Below are 20742 nucleotides of genomic sequence, written 5' to 3' on the forward strand. Positions count from 1 at the left end.
AGAAAGGATTAAACGGGCTAGCCGGAGCCACGGACTTCTGATCGCTGTCGCCTTCTGCCCCTTCACCGCTTTCACCATGAATCCGGACTTGCGCAGGGAGCGGGACAACGCCAGCTTCAAGGCGGAGAAACTCACTAATATTCTGGATGGGGGCCTCGAGAGGACTCGGCGCCGCCGAGAGATTGGTGAGAGCAGCCGGGCGGGGCCCCGGAGCTGCAGGGGCTCAAGGGTGAGCTCTTCTGCAGGGTAGCCGGGATGGGGGTGGGGAGAGGAAACGAGGAAGGGGCGCGTGTGGGAGAGCAGAGCTATCCCGAGTTTCCGTAGGCCCTTGGTTCTCGGGGGAAGGGGAGGTCAGGTAGGGACTGGGCAGGTCGCCCCTCCCCTGTCTCAATACCCGGGCAGTGCCCCTGTGGCTGCTAAGGAATTGTAGGGAATCCCTGCCAGTAAGCGACTTTCACCTCCTCCGCCTCCTGCCTTTTTCAGCAAGAAGAGAGGTCTCTCCAGATCCCCGTCTAACGCTAGTGCTTTCCTTCCGTTGAGCGTCTCCCCCATTAAGCCCTAATCTCTTAGAGAGCAGGGGCTGACTTTTTCCTTTCTCTTATTCCATGAGTTTAGCACTTAAAACGTCTAACTGCCTCTTTCTCCATCTCCTGAACAGATGGTAATGGATCTCTGAATTTTGTGTCTTGTTCCCTCCTTGTCCCCTCTCCTCCAAACTTAAGAGAACCTGATTCTGAATGACCCGGACTTTCAGCATGAAGACTTGAATTTCCTTTCCCGAAGCCAGCGCTATGAGATAGCTGTCAGAAAGAGTGCCACAATGGTGAAGAAGATGCGAGATTTTGGTATTGCTGATCCAGAGGAGATCATGTGGTTTAAAAAGTAAGCGATTGAGTAATAGAGTTCTGAGAATTTAAATTGCCCTTAAAATCTATGCTTTTTTAATTTTTACTTTTCAAGATCAAGGTGTGTTGTCTCTGTATGTGATCTGTGCTTCTCTAATGATCAGAGGTTGGTAACCTTTATTGGGTGTCATAGTCTCTTGAGTACCAGATGGATATTTTTGATAGCATAAAATCAAGTGCATAAGAGTAAAGAGGAAGCCATTTTTGGTGAAATAATTATCAAAATATTTTTGGAAAAATTTATAGACAGATTTTTAAAACCTTGTTCCAGATAGATTAATGTGAAATAATTTAAAAAGAGAACCTGTGGTCTGCTCTGTCAAAGTAAGTACTTGATAGTTCTAAGACCAAAAACGAAGTTTTCACCTAATTTATCATTGCATTATTCTTTAAGGGCATAATTGCCAGAGGCAGTGTGAAACAACTGAAGTTAGAGATTGGGTTCAAATCCTGACTCTGACACTCAACTGTATCTGGACCTTGGACAAATCAGGGGTTTTTATCTTCCTTATCTTTTAAAAAGAGGTGATTGGATTGTGAATTGCAAGGCCTCTTCTACCTTTGATCTTAGTTAATATCTAAGCATTTTGGAGAATTGTGAATTGATAGAGATTTTTCGATTTTTACTCTGATACCTTTTCTTTAAAAGGAACCCTTTAATCACAAGTTCCCATTTTTAAAGAGATTTAAACCATAACAAAAAAAAGGACTCTACTCCCCCTAGAAAATTTGAGATATTTGTTGTAGTGAGCCTAGAAACATCTTGTGGTAGCAAGGACATTGTTGAGAAACTGAAATTTGAAGAAGTTTTTTTTTGTTTGTTTTTTTGTCATGGTGCAAGATGTGGTACAAGCCTTTTTACACTAATAAATAACTCTTTTCAAAAGTCATGAAAAAAGTCTGTTGATTCGAAGACTGTGAACTGATATGCCCAAGTAGAATTGATAGAAATCATTCTAAGAATTGAACATTTTTAGAGTTGCTACTTATTTAAATGGAATTAATTTTATGTATAGATTCTATACAAATCTGTTTGATTTGTTGATAGATGCTAAACATATTTCATTTTAGAACTACGATTTTTTGTTTCATGACTTTTTTTAAAAAGAAATAAAACAAGTTTGTAGGCAGCAAGGTGGCTCAGTGGATTGAGACAGGCCCAGAGACAGGAGGTCCCGGGTTCAAATTTGGCTTCAGATACTTCCTAGTTATATGATCCTGGGCAAGTCACTTTAGTTCCCTTTGCTTAGCCTTACCATTCTCCTGTCTTAGAACCAATACACAGTATTGATTCTGGAAGGGAAAGGAGAGAGGGAGGAAGGAAAGAAGGAAGGAAAAAAGAAAGAAAAGAATGAGAAAATGAGTTTAATGATTTCTTCTTCTGGATAATTAGCTCCCTGACCTAATAACATGTGGTCATTTATAGTTAGTTTGGTTTATGTGTGTCTCATATTTAATAAATTTTCCCCTTTGTAGCAATAAGTATTTTTGAGCAGTGAAAATATTTATGCCCTGGACCAGTGTTGGTGAAAATTTTAGAGATCATGTGCCCAAACTGTACCTTCAAACCACCTGGGAGCCCCCCTGTATTACTCCAGAGAATAGAGGGGAAAAGTGTTCACATTGGGCTGCTGGACAGAGGGTTGGGACATGCAAAAAAATGTCCTCAGATATGGTGGAGAGGGGAATAGAGAAGCCCCCACCTCCTGCTGCTGGGACATATGTGCCACATCTTTGCCAACACAGCCCTAGACAATCTTTTTTTTTCTTTTTAAATTGATAGAAAATTTAGAGTACGTTTAATTAGTTTCTTTAAAATATCATTATGAGACAGCTAGTTAGCACACTGAATAGAGAGCCAGACTTACAGTTGGGAGGACCTAGGTTCAGATCTGTCCTCAGGGACTTCCTAGCTGTGTAACCCTAGGCAAATCATTGAGCCCCAATTAATCAATTCCAGGACAAGGTATGGGTTTTTTAAAATATATACATATCATTGTATCTGTTTTTTTACATGTTGTGTTATTTACAATGTGATGTGTTTTTAACATTGTACAAAATAATAGTACTTTGATACTCTAGAAGAGATCTCAAAATCCATCCTGGAATCTTTTCACTATTTCTGAAATTTGAACTTGATAATCCAACTTATCATACTACTCACATATGCTCCTTTTTCTTTAATAACTTGTATGTGTATGGCTATTGAGATGTTGAAAAAGAACATCTAGATGTGAAGTAGTAGATTACATTTTAGCTTTGAGTTAGTTGGGATGATAAGTTTTATAAAATGTTATAACCCCCCTCTTTTATCTAACAACATTTTTAAATGACAAATCTGGAACTTCTAGAGAGCCTGACTTGCATGCTTTTTTTTTTTTAAACCCTTACCTTCATCTTGGAAATCAGTACTCTATTTTGGTTCCAAGGCAGAAGAGTGGTAAGGGCTAGGCAATGAGGGTCAAGTGACTTGTCCAGGGTCACACAGCTAGATTTGAACCAGATTTGAACCTAGGACCTCTCATCTCTAGGCCTGGTTCTCAATCCACTGAGCCACCCAGCTGCCCCCCTTGAACACTTTTTTAAGTGAAAAAATTATTGTTTCCCTATGAAGAATTGTGATTGACATTGCACACAAAGGCCACTATTCTTTGCATTTGGATTACTACTCTTATTTGTGAGGATTTTTCTCAATATATATTCTTGCCTAGATTTTATATAAAGAGTGATTAAGGAATTACCAATTCTTCTAAGATTTGACATAATTAGCTATTAGGATTCCTCTTGTTTTTGAGATTCACATTCCCCACAGAGATTCTGACATTTAGTTTAAGTACTGCTGGTGAAACTGACTACCAGATAGGGAAAAGACACTGGATTTGGCATTGGAAAACAGGTTTGTCACAACTCTGGGACTTATTAGTTGTATAATCTTGGGGAAGTAGTTTTATCTCTGAACCTGAGTTTCCACATTTATGATATCAAAGAGGTTGACTAGATGAACTCTAAGATCTCTTTCAACATAAGATTGCATAATCCTAAATTATACTGATGTTAACCCAAGTAACTTTGGCAATAAATTAATTCCTTTTCTTCATTCTCCCCTCTCCACAAATCAATTTAGATTTCATCATCCTTGCTGGTATCAAGGCATTTTTAATTAGTGCATTAAATTGAGCAGTTTATTTTATACTTGTTGATATAAAAGCAGGATTTGGCATCCAGAATTCAGTTTTTAAGTAGACATCTGTAACTTGGGTTAAATCCATTTAGATTATTAGGATTTTGAGGAATATAGAATTAGTGTAGAAGTTTGTTCAAGTGGTTGCAAGTTTCATATTACTGGGCTAGAACAAATAAGTGAGATGCCCTAGAAAGTGGAATGAACAATGGATTTGGAGTCAGATGACTTTGAATTTTAACTCTATTTCTGTCTGTGTGACCTTAAGCAGGTCTCTAAACTTTTCACCTAGCTTTAATTTCTTCACCTTTAAATTGAGAGGGTTGGAATAGCTCTAAAGTCCCTTCATTTCTAACTCTTTTGATCCCGTAAGTTTGTGTATTGAGTGATGACATTGATGCCTTCCTGTGAACAGTATGCCCATCTACTCTCTTTTTCACCTCAACAAATACGCAGAATAGGAATAAAAATTGCTCCTATTCTTTTATTCAAGAAACATTGTATAAAACATTTCTTGAGAGGCTGACACTACATTTACTGTATTGTTTTTAGTATTAATATTCTATAGAAGGTGTTAACTGGTTTGTGTAATTTGTTTGTGTTCAGAACTGACTTTGCATATGAGGAGATAGTCGAGATGAATTTTAATGTGATGCAAGCAGACATAAGTAATCTTGTTATATCAGGGTTTTATGCCAAGACCATTGAAGGATAGACTTGTGAAATATTGGCTGTAGAATTTACCTTACCAAGAATTTTTTGCTCTAATACACTTTACCTATTTGCCTGCCTAGCTTCCTATTCTAATTGCTGCCTTTGGTTACCTAGACAGAGAAAGGCTAAAAATAGTTTTAGCCAAAAAGTTTTCCCAGTTTGTTGTTTCCCTTCTAATCTTGGTTACATTGGTTTTGTATTAGTGGCCTTTTAATTTAATATAATCAAAATTATTCATTTTATATCTTGTGATCTTCTCCATCTCTTGTTTGGTCATAAATTTTTCCCTTTTCCAAAAATCTGCCAGGTAAACTATTCTATGTTCCAATAATTTACTTATGGTATCACTCCTTATATCTAGATCATATACCCATTTTGGCCTTATCTTGGTATCCAGTGAGAGATATTGGTCTATACCTAGCTTCTGCCATACTGTTTTCCAATTTTCCCAGCAGTTTTTGTTAAATAGTGAATTCTTATCCCAAAAGCTCTGATATCTTTGGGTTTATCAAACACTAGATTGCTAAGGTCATTTATCCCTAATCTATTCCATTGATCCACCATTCTATTTCTTAGCCAGTCCCAGACAGTTTTGATGATTACTGCTTTATAGTACAGTTTGAGATTTGGTACTATTAGCCAAAAACTTTTTAACAGATTAAAACTCTGAAAGGATTTCTTTTGATTTTCTATGAAATTACTTTTTTCAGGTGCGGTATAGGGAGAATTTATTTTTAGGAACAAACCAAAAACAGTTAAGAAAAACTTTTACTGAGTTATTAATTAGACTCCAGAGATGCATGGAGTTCTGATTGCTGGTTTATCAGGTTGTAAAATAGTGAATGTGGTTTGTATGGAAAATATTATTACTAAAATTGAAAGACGAAGGGTGAAACTTTAATGACTTGACTTTCATGGGTGAGAATTATTTGGAGAGAACATTCTTGTGTAGGAAAAAATCTTTTCAGGCAGTTATTAGAGTAAGGCTGAGATCCTTTTCTTTTCTCTCCTGTAGACTACATTTGATCAGTTTTGTGGAACCGGTTGGCCTCAATTACTCCATGTTTATCCCTACCTTGCTGAATCAGGGCACCACTGCTCAGCAACAGAAATGGCTGCCTCCATCCTCAGGACTCCAGATAATTGGCACCTACGCCCAGACCGAGATGGGGCACGGTTAGTCCTTATCTAGAGATCAATGAGTGAAACTATCAACAGGCTCTAGCTGATAGTGACTCTTGCTTGGCATTGTCCCCTTTGAAGTCTTATTTAAAACTAGACTTTTTGTCTTTAATATCTTGTCTATCTCTGGTAATTTGTAAAGTATCCTTCAGTCTTTTTTTCCTTGAGCCAGTTTGCAGAATAGTTTGTAAGAATAAGTGCTGATAATACTTAAAGGGTAGTGAAACCATTTCCTTTAAATGAGATCAGATCTTGCTGTCATTCCTATAGTTCTCCCCACCATCCATGCAGCTAGGTTTAGTAGTTGTCATAGAGCATGAATGTCTCAGCTCTACAAGACAATCATTTACCTAGAACTGTTGCTTTGTATTATGCTATGGATGCAAGGATTGAAAAGGATGTAGAATACTAGCAATGCAAATCTTCCTTACTGTTCATTAGACTCCAAAGAGACTTAGGAGACAATTGGCAATCTTTTACTTTACATCAGGCACTGTGCTAAGGGCTGGGATATAAGACAAAAAGAAGACAGTCTTTGCCCTCAAGGAATTAACAGTCTAATAAGAGAGACAGGATGAACATATATGGTATATAGCAGTGGTTCCCAAACTTTTTTGGCCTACCATCCCCTTTCCAGAAAAAATATTACTTAGCCCCCTGGAAATTAATTTTTTTTATTTTAATAGCAATTAATAGGAAAGATAAATGCACCTGTGGCCATCACCACCTCCCTGGATCGCTCAGCACCCACCAAGGGGCAGTGGTGCCCACTTTGGGAATCACTGGTATATAAGGTAATCTTGAAGGGGAAGGCACTAGCAATTGAGGAACCAAGAAAGGTCTCATGAAGAAGGTGGTGCTTTTAAATGAGACTTAAAGGAAATGAAGGATTCCAGGAGGTGGAGGTCTGATGGCAAAGCAGGTCCCCACTGTATGGGAGACAGACAGTTCAAATACACAGAGATGGGAAATGGAATTTTATGTATGAGAAATTGCAAATAAGCTAGACTGGTGGGATTGTAGAGCTTGTGAAGGGGCTAGAGAGTTAGGATGTAAAGAATTTTAAATGCCAAGTGAAAGTTTATATTTGATAGGTAATGGGGATCCACCAGGATTTTTATTGACTGGGAGGTGGGGAGGAATTACATAGCAGACCTACACTTTAGACAGATCACTTTGTCATCTTTCTGGAGGAAGAATTGGAAATGTGAGAGACTTGAGGCAGTGACACTAAAAGGCTATTTCAGTTGTCCTGGTGAATGAGTGGTGATGAGGGCCTTGAATTGCCTGGTGACTGTGTATGGGTGATAGAAAGGGGGACTGTATAATGGAAAGATAGGAACGTTTTGGTGGCTAATTGGACAAGTGCAGTAAGAGGAATTGAGGATAACACCAGTGTTGTGAATTCAAGTGGCTAGAAGGATGGTAAGAGAGGAATTTAGAAAAGAGGCAGCTAGGTGGCTCAGTGGATAGAGAGCCAGGCCTGAAGATAGGAGGTCCTGGGTTCAAATTGGGCCTCAGATACTTTCTAGCTGTGTGACCCTGAGCAAGTCACTTAACCCCAGTTGCCTGGTATTTGCCACTCTTCTGCTTTGGAACTGATACTTAGTATCAGTTCTAAGATGGATGGCAAGGGTTTAGAGAGAAAGAAAGAAGGCAGGCAGTAGTTTTGGGGAAAAGATAATGAGAGTTTTTTTTTGACATCCCAAACTAAACTCATTCTCTTTCCCCCAGAATTTACCCCTCCTTCTGAATCTACTTATTTTAGGCAAGGGCATTACTAGCTTTTATCACTGAGGTTTGCAACCTCAGTATTACCCTTGTCTCCTCACCTCCACCCCATATACCCAGTCAGTTGCTAACAAAAATTAAAAAAAACAAAATCTTACCTTCTGTTTTAGAGTCAATACTGAGTATTAGTTGTAAGGCAGAAGAGTGGTGAAGTCTAGGCGGTTGAGGTTAAGTGCCTTGCCCAGGATCACACAGTAAGTATCTAAGGCCTAATTTGAACCCAGGACCTCCCATCTCCAGGCCTGGCTTTCTAGCTACTGAGCCAACTACTAACCAACAACAATTTTTTAAAATTAAAAAATAGATTGTTCTTAAGATCACCATCATATCTGAGCAATTGTGGATAAGTCCATGATGATAATACAGTTCTAGTACCTTGGTTGAAAACTCTATTATTTTTTGAGGTCTGTATTTGTAAGTGTAATGATTGGTCATCTGTCATTCCATTAAATAAAGCAAGCTTCTGGTGTATAATTCTAACCACCAGATCCCATTTTGCCAGACATCCATTCAGTACTAAAATTTTAAAATTTTAAGTGTGATATGATGCTGAGTTTCTACTATTTCCTTGTGTAATCTACATTGATTATTAAGTCCAGTGTTCCTAAGAAAAGCCTTTTTGTCATTTCTGGCAGCAGTGGCTTGATTCTGAATTGCCATCAGAAAGGCCCTCTTGTTTCCACAAACAAATCTACATGACTCAGCCATTTGCTTAGTATTTCCTGTTCCACATATATGATTGCTGGTTGGGTTCATGTGGTTTTTTTATTTCATTCTTGGATCTTAACAATTTCATAGGTTCCATTCAGAAAGAAATCATATTCAATTATATTAGCCAAATCTAATGACAACATGTACTGATAATCAGCCTTTACTACCATTGCTTGAGGAAGTACTGTCCATTTGTTCCAAAAGTATTCTGAAAGTTTTGGACCTCTTTATCATATGCTCTAAGAATTTCTATCAGTCCTTGTCCTCCTTTTTGGCGAAGTGTTCCTTTTTCTCATATGATTTCTGTTTGTCTTGGTAGATAAATTCCTAAATATTTTATATTGTCTAGAGTGATTTTAAATGGAGTTTCTCTTTCTGACTCCTACTGCTGAATTTGTTGGAGATATATAGAAATGCTCATGATTTATATGGGTTTATCTTGTACTCTGCAACTTTGCTATAGTTTTTAATTATTTCCATTAGTCCTTTAGTTGATTTTCTAGGATTCTATAAGTATATCATCTACAAAGAATGATAGTTTAGTTTCCTCATTGCCTACTTTAATTCCTTTAATTTCTTTTCCTTCTCTAATTGCCACTGCTAGTGTTTCTAGTAGAATATTAAATAATAGTAGTGATAATGGGCATCCTTGTTTCACTCCTGATCTTATTGGGAAGGCTTCTAACTTGTCCCCATTGCAGATGATACTTGCTAATGGTTTTAAATATGTACTGTTTATTATTTTGAGGAATGACTCTTCTATTCCTACTCTCTAGTGTTTTCAACAGGAATGAGTGTTATATTTTGTCAAATGCTATTTCTGCATCTATTGAGATAGTCTGTAGTTTTCTTTCTCTGTTTTGGGGTCTGCTTGGCTTTGGAGTCAATACCATATTTGTGTCATAAAAGGAATTTGGTAAGACTCCTTCTTGGTTTATTTTGTCAAATAATTTGTATAGTTTTGGGATTAGTTCTTCTTCAGATGTTTGTCCAATTTCTTTTTCTGAGATGGGATTATTTAAGTGTTCTATTTCCTCTTTTGCTAATCTAGGCAATTAATCTTTTTGTAAATATTCACTCATTTCACCTAGATTGTCATATTTATTGCCATATAGTTGAGCAAAATAGTTCTTAATAATTACCTTAATTTCCTCTTCATTAGAGATGAGATCACCCTTTTCATCTTTGATACTGTTAATTTGATTCTCTTCTTTCTTTTTTTTAATTAGGTTAACCACTACTTTATTTTATTTGTTTTTTCAAAGTACCAGCTCCTAGTCTTATTTATTAGTTCAATAGTTCTTTTACTTTCAATTTTATTAATTAATTACATAATTAATTGATTTATTAATGATGTGTTTCATTAATATTATACAGGTTTATGTTAGTTTGTTTTCCAAATAAATATGGTCTGTTTTACAATTCCAAAATCATACATTAAGGCAGGTATTGGCTAAGTGGTGAATAATTGTGTTAAACATTTTGTTCTCATTTAGCTTTGATTTCAGGATGTCTGTAAGTCTCATAACCATATTTAGCCACAGCCTTTTCCTTGATATCTTAATTCGATGGGTCTTGCCTGGAGGAAACCAAAATATCTATGGTTATCTCATCTCTATCCATTGATTCATTGTGATCTCTGAATTCAATCTCGAATGCTCAGTTTTTATTTTTTCTTGGAATCATTCATACTTCTCAAGTCCAAGGACATTTTTATATCATTGGAAAAACTTTATATCAGATAAAGCTGTTTAAATATGATTTAGAGCCATATGGTATCATCTGTATACATTAAGTGACTTTGGTTTGACATCTTTAATTTAGAAATCTTTAATAGTACTATTTAGGGGATGAAAATGGATTTAAGACTTGGCAAAACCGTGATTTTAAACTATTTCCCTGAAAAGTACCATTGTTTTTTGTCAATTGTTCTTGACATTATTGCATTGGTGGTGAGTTTTAAATAGAGATTGTTTCCATATGGATACCAAATGCTCTAGTGTTTTCACTGTACGTGAGACTGTTTTATATGATTGAAGTACATGGGTAAACCACAATTATAAAACTTGAGTCACAGAGTTTCTGATAATCAACAAAAATAAAGGTTACAATGCTTTCAGGCAACTCTTTCAAAAACTGTCAAATTATTAAGTTGTTTTGTACACTCCTGGGGCTTTGGGCATATTCTTTTACTCTTCAGACCACATATTTGTTTTCTTGGGTTTATTTTACTTTTAGTAATACCAGCTATCAGTTGTTCAATTGTGTCTGACTCTCTGTGACCCCATGGACAATATAGCATGCCAGGTCTTTCTGTCCTCCACTAACTCCTGAAGCTCTTGTTTGTTGCTTCCTTGACACCATCTATCCATCTCATCTTCTGCTGTCCCCTTCTCCTTTTGCTTTAATTTTTCCAATATCAGAGGCTTTTCCAGTGAGTTGTTTCTTTTCATTATGTAGCCCATGTTTAAGCTTTAGTATTAAACTTCTAGTGAATAGCCTGGATTAATTTCTTTAAGTATTGACTGATTTAATCTCCTTGTTGTCCAAGGTACTTTCCAAAATCTTTTTCAGCACTACAACTTGAATCTGTCAGTTCTGTAGCACCAAGTTTTCTTTATATAGTTCAGCTCATGTTGCCACTGAAAAAGCCATTTGACTTTTGTTGGCAAGGTGATGCCTCTGCTTTTTAGTATGCTGTACTCTTACTGATGAAGACCAGACATGCAGAACCAGACATACTGGGTGGGTGGAGTAAGGCAAAGGTTCCCTCTCTTGGCTATCAGGCTTAAACCAAACCCTACTCCCTCCCCTGCATTGGTGGCAGTCTCTCTTGTATTCACTCTTCTGTTTTCACTTGGGGGGGTGGATTTTTTTGTTGGGGGTTCGGGGGGTGCAATACATTATTGTGTGACTTAGAGCTAAGCATAACATTGACAAGAAAGCAGTACAAAGTCCTTGCCTATGTTTTGTTTCCAACTGTGTTTTCCTCATACTAACTGGTACATAATGAAAGTTTTTCATGTACTCTGGTGGTTTGGCCATTAAGAATTTCCTTCAGGTGAGTCTCTGGTATTTGATATGTTCTGATGCATCTCTCCTTCTTGTGGTACCACATAACACAGCATGGTTCTGAGGGGGCTTTCTTGTAATCCTATCTCATTAAGCTTCTTAGATTTGTAGCAGTAGCTTCATCACATTGACCATGGTGCTAACAGTGATACTACCAGAACCCCACTGGCTAATGTTTCACAGCACCTGATAGGCCTTTATAACTATTGTATCAGTCTCAAAGTTACATAGGGGGACCCTGTTGTACCTCACCGAGGGTTGAAGCACACAGTTTACAGAATGCTGGGACTGGGATTTAGAAAGACCTGAGTTCAAATCTACTAGGATTTTGTGACCTGGTACAAGTCACTTAATTCCTATTTGCTTTAGTTTCATAAACTATAAAATGAAGATACTAGTAGCATCTATTTCTCAAAGTTGTTGTGAAAATCAGATGAGATAATATTCATAAAGTGCTTGGCACAGTACTTAGCACATAGTATACTCCATACAAATGTTAGCTATTATTGTTATCCCTTTATTTTGCAGGGTCCTTTCTCTTCCTCTCCCTGACCCCTAGTGGCATGGAAGGTGGAGTGGCTTTGAAGGGAGGCTTTTGTTACCATTATTACAGAGTATTACCATTAGCTATTCTGGCAGCCTTGCAGACCCCATATCCAAGTTACGTTATAACTAGGTAGCTTAGCATTTTTTTAGTCTTTACTAAATTTGTTCATCTAGTAATCTAATAGGTCACTTCTTAATTAGGGAAACCAATACAACTATTGTGCTCATGTATGGTATTTACTGAATTAAATTGGAATATTTATCTCCTTAGAGTCAGTTCATACTTACTGAAGAAACACTAGGCAGATGCTTCCTAACTGTGTGGCCCTGGGCAAGTCACTTCCAGTTGCCTAGCCTGTGCCTCTCTTCTATCTTAAAAATGATACTGAGTCAGAAGGTAAGGGTTAATGAAAGGAAGGAAGGAAGGAAGGAAGGAAGGAAGGAAGGAAGAAAGGAAGGAAGGAAGGAAGGAAGGAAGGAAGGGAGGGAAAAAGAAACAAACAAACTAGGGTTGCCAACCTTGCTATTCTAAAGGTGACTGGAATATTTCAAAGGTTGATTCTCTAGCTTTCTAAGTTGGGAATAACCTTTTTTTCTGATGATAATATCATTTGCCAGCTTATTTTCTACTGTGTATAAAGTTTAGAAATTTTATTTTGTTCCCAGTTGTATGACCTAGAAATTAAATTTTAGTTTCCAGGAAATTTAAATATACACAGATGTAATATGAAATGAATTTGCAATGTGTTATTTGATTATCTGACATTATTATGGTTCATAGTTAAATAACTTTTTATTTTTATGGTTTTGTGATTATAGAATCCTTCCACATATTTTTGATATTATAGCCACTTTGTGAGTAGGTATTGGACATGATATAATCCTTCTTTTTCTGATGAGCAAAGAAGGACCAGAGAAGTTGTGACTTTCCCAAGAGCACATGGGCAGGAAGCGTCATAGTCAAAGTTCAACCTAGGTTTTTCTAACTTGAGGAAGATATTAATTACATCTAATCCAACAAGTCTACTACATGGTAAATCCCCTTATTTCTAACAATAACTAATATTCATAATGATAGTTTGGTAGCCTGCAATATTTGGAGTAGCTTTTGGATCTTTTTTTAACTCCTATGTTCTGTCTTATTAACAAGTTTAAGACTGAAAGGTAAGAGCTAGACAAACGAGGTTAAGTGACTTGTCCAAGATCACACAACTAGGAAGTGTCTTAAGACCAATGAATCTTTTTTTTTTTTTTTTAAATTTTATTCACTATAGTTCGTGTTGTCAATATTCTGATTCTTTGAAAATAGGTGAAATGTGTATGGCATTCATGGTAGAATAAGACCCATGTTAACCATAATGTTTGATTAAACCATTCATAGGATTTGGAGCAGGAAGAGGAGGAAGGAACTCAGAAATTATCTAATCCAACCCCATTTTATGGAAGAGAGAACTGAAGGCAAGGGCAGTGAAATGGCTTATTATCCAGGGTCAAAGAGGGTGTTAGCCAGCCAGCAGACAACTCTTGTAGATCAGCTGCTCCCAAATTCAGGATTTTTGGCCACCATACAGTGTTGTCTACTTCTTGAATCATGCTAGCTAAGAGCATATAGCACTTTCCCAAAACTAGTTATAAACTGTTATTTTGAGCAACTGTTGTTTCCCCTCTGGCTTCCATGTCCATTTCCATAAGATGACTGACCAGAGCCTCCACCAACTCCAACCTATGGGGTTTTGTTTTGGTTTTTGAAGTGTTTCTATTTTTTTAAAGGGCTTAAGTAAATTGAAAGAGAAAGGAGGCAGCTGGGTAGCTCAGTGGATTGAGAGTCAGGCCTAGAGATGGGAGGTCCTAGGTTCAAACCCGGCCTCAGACACTTCCCAGCTGTGTGACCCTGGGCAAGTCACTTGACCCCCATTACCCACCCTTAACACTCTTCCACCAAGGAGCCAATACACAGAAGTTATGGGTTTAAAAAAAATTTTTGAAAGAGAGAAACTTAATAAAATGGAGCTTAGGCTCCATTAGTTCTCTCCAAATTTGTTTCTAGTCTAGTCCATTAATGTTATACCTGCTATGTTCTGCTTTTAATTTGTGTTCAAATAATTTTTTCCTTTCTTCACCCAGCTGACTTACTTGTCTCTTTCAATAGCTGTTTAAGATTCCACAGTATTAAGTACTGTGGTTTATTGAGCCATAATGCTAGTGTTGATGTTTGATTGTTTCCAGTTTTCTAGTCTTCTAAGTAGCATTTCTGTAAACATTAATGGACAGACATCTTAATCTAGTAGAGTAGATCCCATGAATGCAAGGTTCCAAAAGGTTTGGATGAAAAATCCCTGGATAAGAAAACCAGGGTCACCACCTAGCCATAAAGCTACTTCCTCATCCCTGCAAAATATCTGTGAGTATTATAAACATGCATGTGAAAGAACTTCTTGAAAAACAGTGTGAGACGGGAACAGGCAGGTTTTTCAAATGGTATTTGTACCGCAGAGACCATACCTGTTTCTCTGTTTATTGTTTGTTATGTTGTGGCACCAGAAGGAAAAAGTTCAAGACAGTTGCTTGCCAAGAAAATTGCAAAGCAAGGGAGACACACAGACTGATGTATCTGAATTCAACCAAGTTCTTAGAATATAAAGGTTCTTTTATTAAATAACTGTCCCCCTCACCCCACCCCAACAAATCAGGAAAGCACTTACTCTGTTCTGATTAGCTACATATACCTAGGGAACACAGGAAAACAAACTCATAGTTATAAAACATTTACGATGTTTAAAAGATATCAGTAGGAGCAGCTAGGTGGCTCAGTTAAGAGGGCAAGGCCTGGAGATGAGAGGTCTTGGATTCAAATTTGACCTCAAATACTTCCTAGCTTTATTACCCTGGGCATGTCCCTTGACCCCAATTGCCTGGCCCTTACTCTTCTGCCTTGGAACCAATACTTAGCATTGATTCTAAGACAGAAGGTAAGAGTTTTTTTTAAAAAATAGATATCACTGTGTGACCCTGGGCAAGTCACTTGACCCCCATTGCCTACCCTTACCAATCTTCCACCTATAAGTCAATACACAGAAGTTAAGGGTTTAAAATTTAAAAAAAAATTAGATATCAGTGATAAATGTTTTAGACCAGTGATGGGCAAACTACAGAGATGAGGCCCCCTGAAATGTTCTATCCAGGTGCCTGACATTCCTAATCTGACAAATACAATGAGTAGGATACAATACAATGAAACTTCAAAAGAGTTGCCTTAGAAACAGACTGACAGATGAGCATTTCTTTTCCTTTGGCCCCCTCTTTAAAAAGTTTGCTCATCACTATTTTAGACTATTAAATACAATTAAGAGATGCCTGCACCAGCAGGATATAAGTAATTATGATGCAGATAATTACATTAAATATCTATTGGAACAGGAAAATAAAAGGTGTTTCTTCAGATATGGTTATACATTGCATTTAATTTGGCAAACTACAGGAACCATGTACTAGAAGATGGCATAAGTTAGGTTCAGAGTTTCTTGAACTTTTTCAGTTGTATATAAAAAGACATTTGATTTATTGGGGCAAGATGTAGCCTTGAAGGCTCTGTTTTAACAAGATAGCACTCGTGCATGTGTTAAGATCATTTGACATGCCTCAACTTAGCAAGTTGGTCATTGAAATGAATCTCCAATTTGAGCCAATCCATCCTATTCTCATGTACTTCTTTTATTCAGTGCCATTTATGCCTCCTCTCTAAGAACATCCAGACCTGCAATGTTAGAGTCCCAAGTGTCATGACTCCACAGTTCATAATGGAGAAAATAGCTTGATGGTGTAGTGGATAGAAAGCTGATTGGGCCTGGAGGTAGGAAGACCTGAATTCAAATTTGGCCTCATAGAATTAGATCTTTGTGGCCTTAGGCAAGCCAATTAGCTGTTTGCCTCAGTTTCCTTACCTATAAAATAGTGATAATAATGATGCCTTCCAGGATTTTTGTGAGATTCAAATGAGATATTTATAAAGTTTTTTTAAATATAAACGAAAACAGCTGATTTTAATCAAATTCACAATATTTTAGGTTTTCTCTAGAACCAGATATTTTGTGTAATATGTTTATTTAAGTGGGAATTTTTCAATATATTCCTCTTGCAAAATATTTAGTAGAATGCAAAGTCTTGAGTGGCTCATTAGGAGCCTCTGTTTTAGTATTTATATTGTTTTTTCACAATATTCATGGCCAACATCTGGCTTTAAAAAGAAAAGATTTGGGGCTTTTCAAACATTTGCTGATGGGGTGAGACTGCAGTGTTACCCATATCTACATGGCCCAGTTTGGAGCCAATCTTGGCATTTCTAATCAAATTAACATTTCATTTTTCAGCTTCTTCAGGGGTCATGTTCAACTTTTCTCCCAACATGCTAATACTAATACATGGATGGATGCAACAGAAAATCTCAGTCATTGTATAATTTTCTCAAATCTTAAGATTTAAAATTTTTTGAAGAAAATTTCAGGAAAAGAAGCTCACTAACTCCTCAAATCAAGAAAGTGAACTCGTTTAAAGAAGGCACCATAAAGAAGCCTGCAGAAACCATACACTGCATCAGAAGATCCAAAATGAACTTTGGGATGTAGTGAATGGAACTGAAGAGGGTTGAACACATTTATTCTGAATGTCAGCTCTTATGCCAAAGGGGATTGCCTCCTAATTGGCTTTTTATCAATGTGCCTGCCAATCATTGGTTTCTGCTCTCTTCCTTTTATTTCCCTCTTATCCCCAAATTATTGTAATTTCTTCTTAGGTAGTGTAATGTTGTATGCACCTCTAGCCAAAAGATCTTTAGAGATATAAGCTAGTTATGTGAAATGATTCATTAGGGAGAGTAGGCATGTAAACCTGGGAGATTTCAACATGTTCTCTCCCAGAAAGAGAATTCAAACTCTCTTTGTTTATTTTTAATGTAATCAATCAGCAACCTTTAATCAATCAAGAATTTTAAGTGTCCCTACTTAGCTCTTGGTAGGTCACTAGATAAGAGAGTTCACAGGCAGCTTACTAGAAAGGCCACAAGCACTGCCACCCCTTTGGGCAGTGCTAGGCAAATTGGGAGGCCATGATTGGTTCCTGAGAAGTGGGAGAAAGACAGAAAGTGATGTGGAAAAAGGACTATAAAAGGTGAGACTGAGAAGATTAAGAAATATTTCTTCCTTGGTTCTTCAGTGAGGAGAACCTTCCTCTCGGTCGACACTTCAGTGGGACACTCTCTTCAGAGCTCTGGTGAGATTCTTGGTGGTCTTAGCCTCGTGTGTGCTAAAGGTTCTCAGTGGACTTTTCAGCGTCTCCTGGCTCTTCGGATTTTGGCTTCCTAATTAGGACTTTGGATTCTGGTGAGACTCGCTTTTGGATCCACATTCTCAGTCTGGAGGCATTAGGATTAGGGATTTAGGGTATTTGTAGCTAGGAGATTTTTTTTTTTTTACCTCTTTCCTATATTTCCCACTTTAATTAATCTCTACCTTGTTGTAGATAAAAGTTGCTTATGGTCATTTTGACTGAAGAAGTTAATTATTTTTATAAATGGCAACCATAATCTCATTTTTTTAGCTCATATTTGTCAAACCCATTTTTACCCTTACATCTTTTGGCAAAAACCGGTTTCAATTGTTACATCATGAAGAGTCAAGTATTTTCTTTTTTTCTCCCACCTTTTTATTTTTTATTTTATTTTAATTATATTTTAATTTTAATTTTGAATATTTTCCCATAGTTACATGTTTCATGTTCTTTCCCTCTTCCTAAACCCCCTTAGCCGACACACAATTCCACTGGATTTTACATGTATCATTGATTAAGACCTAATTCCATATTATTGATAGTTGGACTAGAGTTATTCTTTAGTGTCTTCATCCCCAATAATATCCCCATCAGCCCATGTGTTCAAGCAGTTGTTTTTCTTCTGTGTTTCTCCTTCCACAGTTCTTCCTCTGAATGTGCCTAGTTTTCTTTCACATAAGTCCCTCAGCCTAAGAGTCAAGTATTTTCAATTCAATTCTCAAGGCAAGCTACCAGGGAAGTCATTCACAAGAACCCATTCACATTCTCTTAACTTTTTCTGGGTGCCATCAAAGTCAACATACAAACATTCATTAAATACAGGTATAGGGTCTTTGAATATATTACATTCCTGCTTGAGTAACCCTGACTGGTCTTTTAATACCTGCCTTTGTTTCGAAGATCTGTTATGACTGCAGTAGTCAGATAGCAGTGACTATGTGGACACTGTTTTAATTGCATTAAGATACCATAGTTGGTAAAGAAAGACCAGTAATGTTGTCTTGACCTTTTGGGTGGTTGAAGGCACATAGTAAGTGCTATATAAATGCTGGCCTTTAGTATTAGACAAAATGACAAAGAGCATTATTTGATCCTGTGGTTATTAATATCTATTGAGGCATAAGAGCATGTTTTTGTCATGTAGACAAGTTTCTGCACAAAATTCAAATAGAACAGAGATTCCCCATAAATACTTCAGAGGCTACTTATTTCAGATATCAGCAAATATTTATAAAGTATCTACCATGTACTAGACACTGCCTGACAAGAGAGATACAAAAAAGAAAAACGAAATAGTTTTATACTCAAGGAGCTTACATTCTGTTGGGGGATACAACATGGACATAAATAATTATATAGATTCATTCAAGGGAATTTAGGGAGGGAAAGCACTAGAACTTGAGGAGAGATCAGGAAGGACTTTATGTATTAATGATTGAACTGAATCTTGAAATAAAAAGATTCCTTGAGACTGAGGTGAGGAGGGAGAGCATTCCAGGCACAAGAATGGCAAGGGCAAAGGTACTTTACCAATAGTTGATGTATGTCATTCACAGTTTGTCTAGTAGCATTTATATGATACATGGGGCAAAGAAGAAAGATGGAAGTTTGCTATTTTGCAGTTGGTTATTCTGGGGTGGGGAGGGTGGAGTGTACTAACTAAGAAAGATTAGTTACAGGAGATTGAAAAGGGGTATGTTCAGAATATATAGCCAGTAGCACTAAATCATAAGGAACCTATCAGGCTAAATAAAAGAGTGGAGCATTTCTTTGACTGTTGAAGTTCTCCCTTTTTAGCAGTGAAGTCATTTTGTACCATTTGGAGAAGACACCAAAGGGAATCAGATGTTAGAGTCGGTCGTGAAGTTTATGAAGGGGTTATATGTGGTAAAATGGCAAATACAGAATAAAGTGGAGTCAGTTGTTTCCTCCTAAAAATCTACTTTCAGCAACAGTAAGGAAGGCATGTCAGTCATCTAGAACCAATTGGCCATTGTATTTGGGCTAGAGTTAATTCTATTTACATAGTTCATATGAATCTTCCCATATTTCTCAGACATTTTTGTGTTGTTCCTTTTGTTATGATAATACTTCATTATATTAATAAGCTGCACATTATTCATCTATTTGCCAAGTAGTGAAACATAATCTGTTTCTGTTTTTTAGCTATTATAAATAGTGTTGGCATGTATGTTTTGGTACCTATGGAATCTTTGTATCATTGACTTCCTTGGAATATCAGCCCTCTGGTAGGACTGCTGGATCAAAGAGAAAATGGCCATTCATGTTAAAAATCCTATAAAGGATAAGGCCTTTCCTCAGTATAATTAGAAACCTTTATCAGAAACAAAGAATTAGCATAATTTGTAATGAAGAGATGTAAACTTGCCCTTTAAGTAGACATGAAGCAAAATTTCCTCTCTGCTCTACTTTTATTTGCTAGATTATTAGAAACAAAAGCTATAGCAGTAAGACAAAAGAGAAAATTAAGAGAACAAATATTAGCAAAAGAGGAGACAAAATCATCTCTATTTGTAGAGGAGATAATGAATGTCTTAAAAAACCTTAGGGAATTGGTGAAGAAATTAATTGTGATAATAACTTCAGCAAAGCAGCGAGATACCAAATAGAGACATAAATCATTAGCATTTCTATATATAATTTTCAAGCCAGGAGGTAAAGATAGAGAAATTCCATTTCTAATAACAACGTAATTCATAAAATATCATTGATTTAACTTCAGACATTCAAAGGACTTAGACAAATATAAATTTGGAATATTCTTTTCAGACATAAAGAAATTGGAGAGAGATTTCAGAGTTCTTATCTAGACTACAGCAATGAAATAAAAATTACTATACTGAAGTAACTCCATAGAAAGGGTTACTTTTATAGAAACTGAATGTATGAGACTTCCAGGAATGGAGCCAAGATGCAGGAGTAACTAGAGATCAGCACAGTTTCACCATGAAAATCCTCTCTAACCAAGAGTAAAATATCGCCAAAAAACAAATAAAGGAGTGAAAGAACAAACAAGGAGACAGTGGAACAACCCTCAAAAAAAGAAAAACCCAAAAGGTAACCAGAGACCATCTGGGGAATTGAGATGAGAGGGGAGCAGAGCTAGCAGGAGGCATAGCAGCAAGTGAAGAGCAAGACAGGAGCAAACCACACTCCCCACCACCCCACACATCTGCTCTCAAAGGTTTCAATCTTAAGCCCTACTTAGTGAGCAGACCCTAAGATCCTGCTGGGGAAAGTAGTGGCCCAAGCCAACTCAACAGAAATTTCAAACCTGTGGAGAGAAGTCTGGAGTCC

At 37.0% G+C, this 20742-nt stretch overlaps 1 protein-coding gene across 2 annotated transcripts in view; it reads left to right on the forward strand.

Annotated features, from left to right (window-relative positions):
• Positions 1-61: 61 nt before the first annotated feature.
• Positions 62-20742, forward strand: part of ACOX1 (acyl-CoA oxidase 1) — a 56381-nt gene continuing 35700 nt past the window's right edge. Inside the window, exons 1-3 of one of the 2 annotated variants that reach the window (XM_044674394.1) lie at positions 62-185; positions 723-882; positions 5816-5976. In XM_044674394.1, coding sequence (XP_044530329.1) covers positions 77-185; positions 723-882; positions 5816-5976 — 430 coding nt within the window. In that variant the 5' untranslated portion in view covers positions 62-76. The remainder of the gene's footprint in view (positions 186-722; positions 883-5815; positions 5977-20742) is intronic. The other variant, XM_044674395.1, reaches the window with a different exon arrangement.

This window comes from Gracilinanus agilis, chromosome 4, assembly GCF_016433145.1.
Source record: "Gracilinanus agilis isolate LMUSP501 chromosome 4, AgileGrace, whole genome shotgun sequence".
Classification (NCBI taxonomy): Eukaryota; Metazoa; Chordata; class Mammalia; order Didelphimorphia; family Didelphidae; genus Gracilinanus; species Gracilinanus agilis.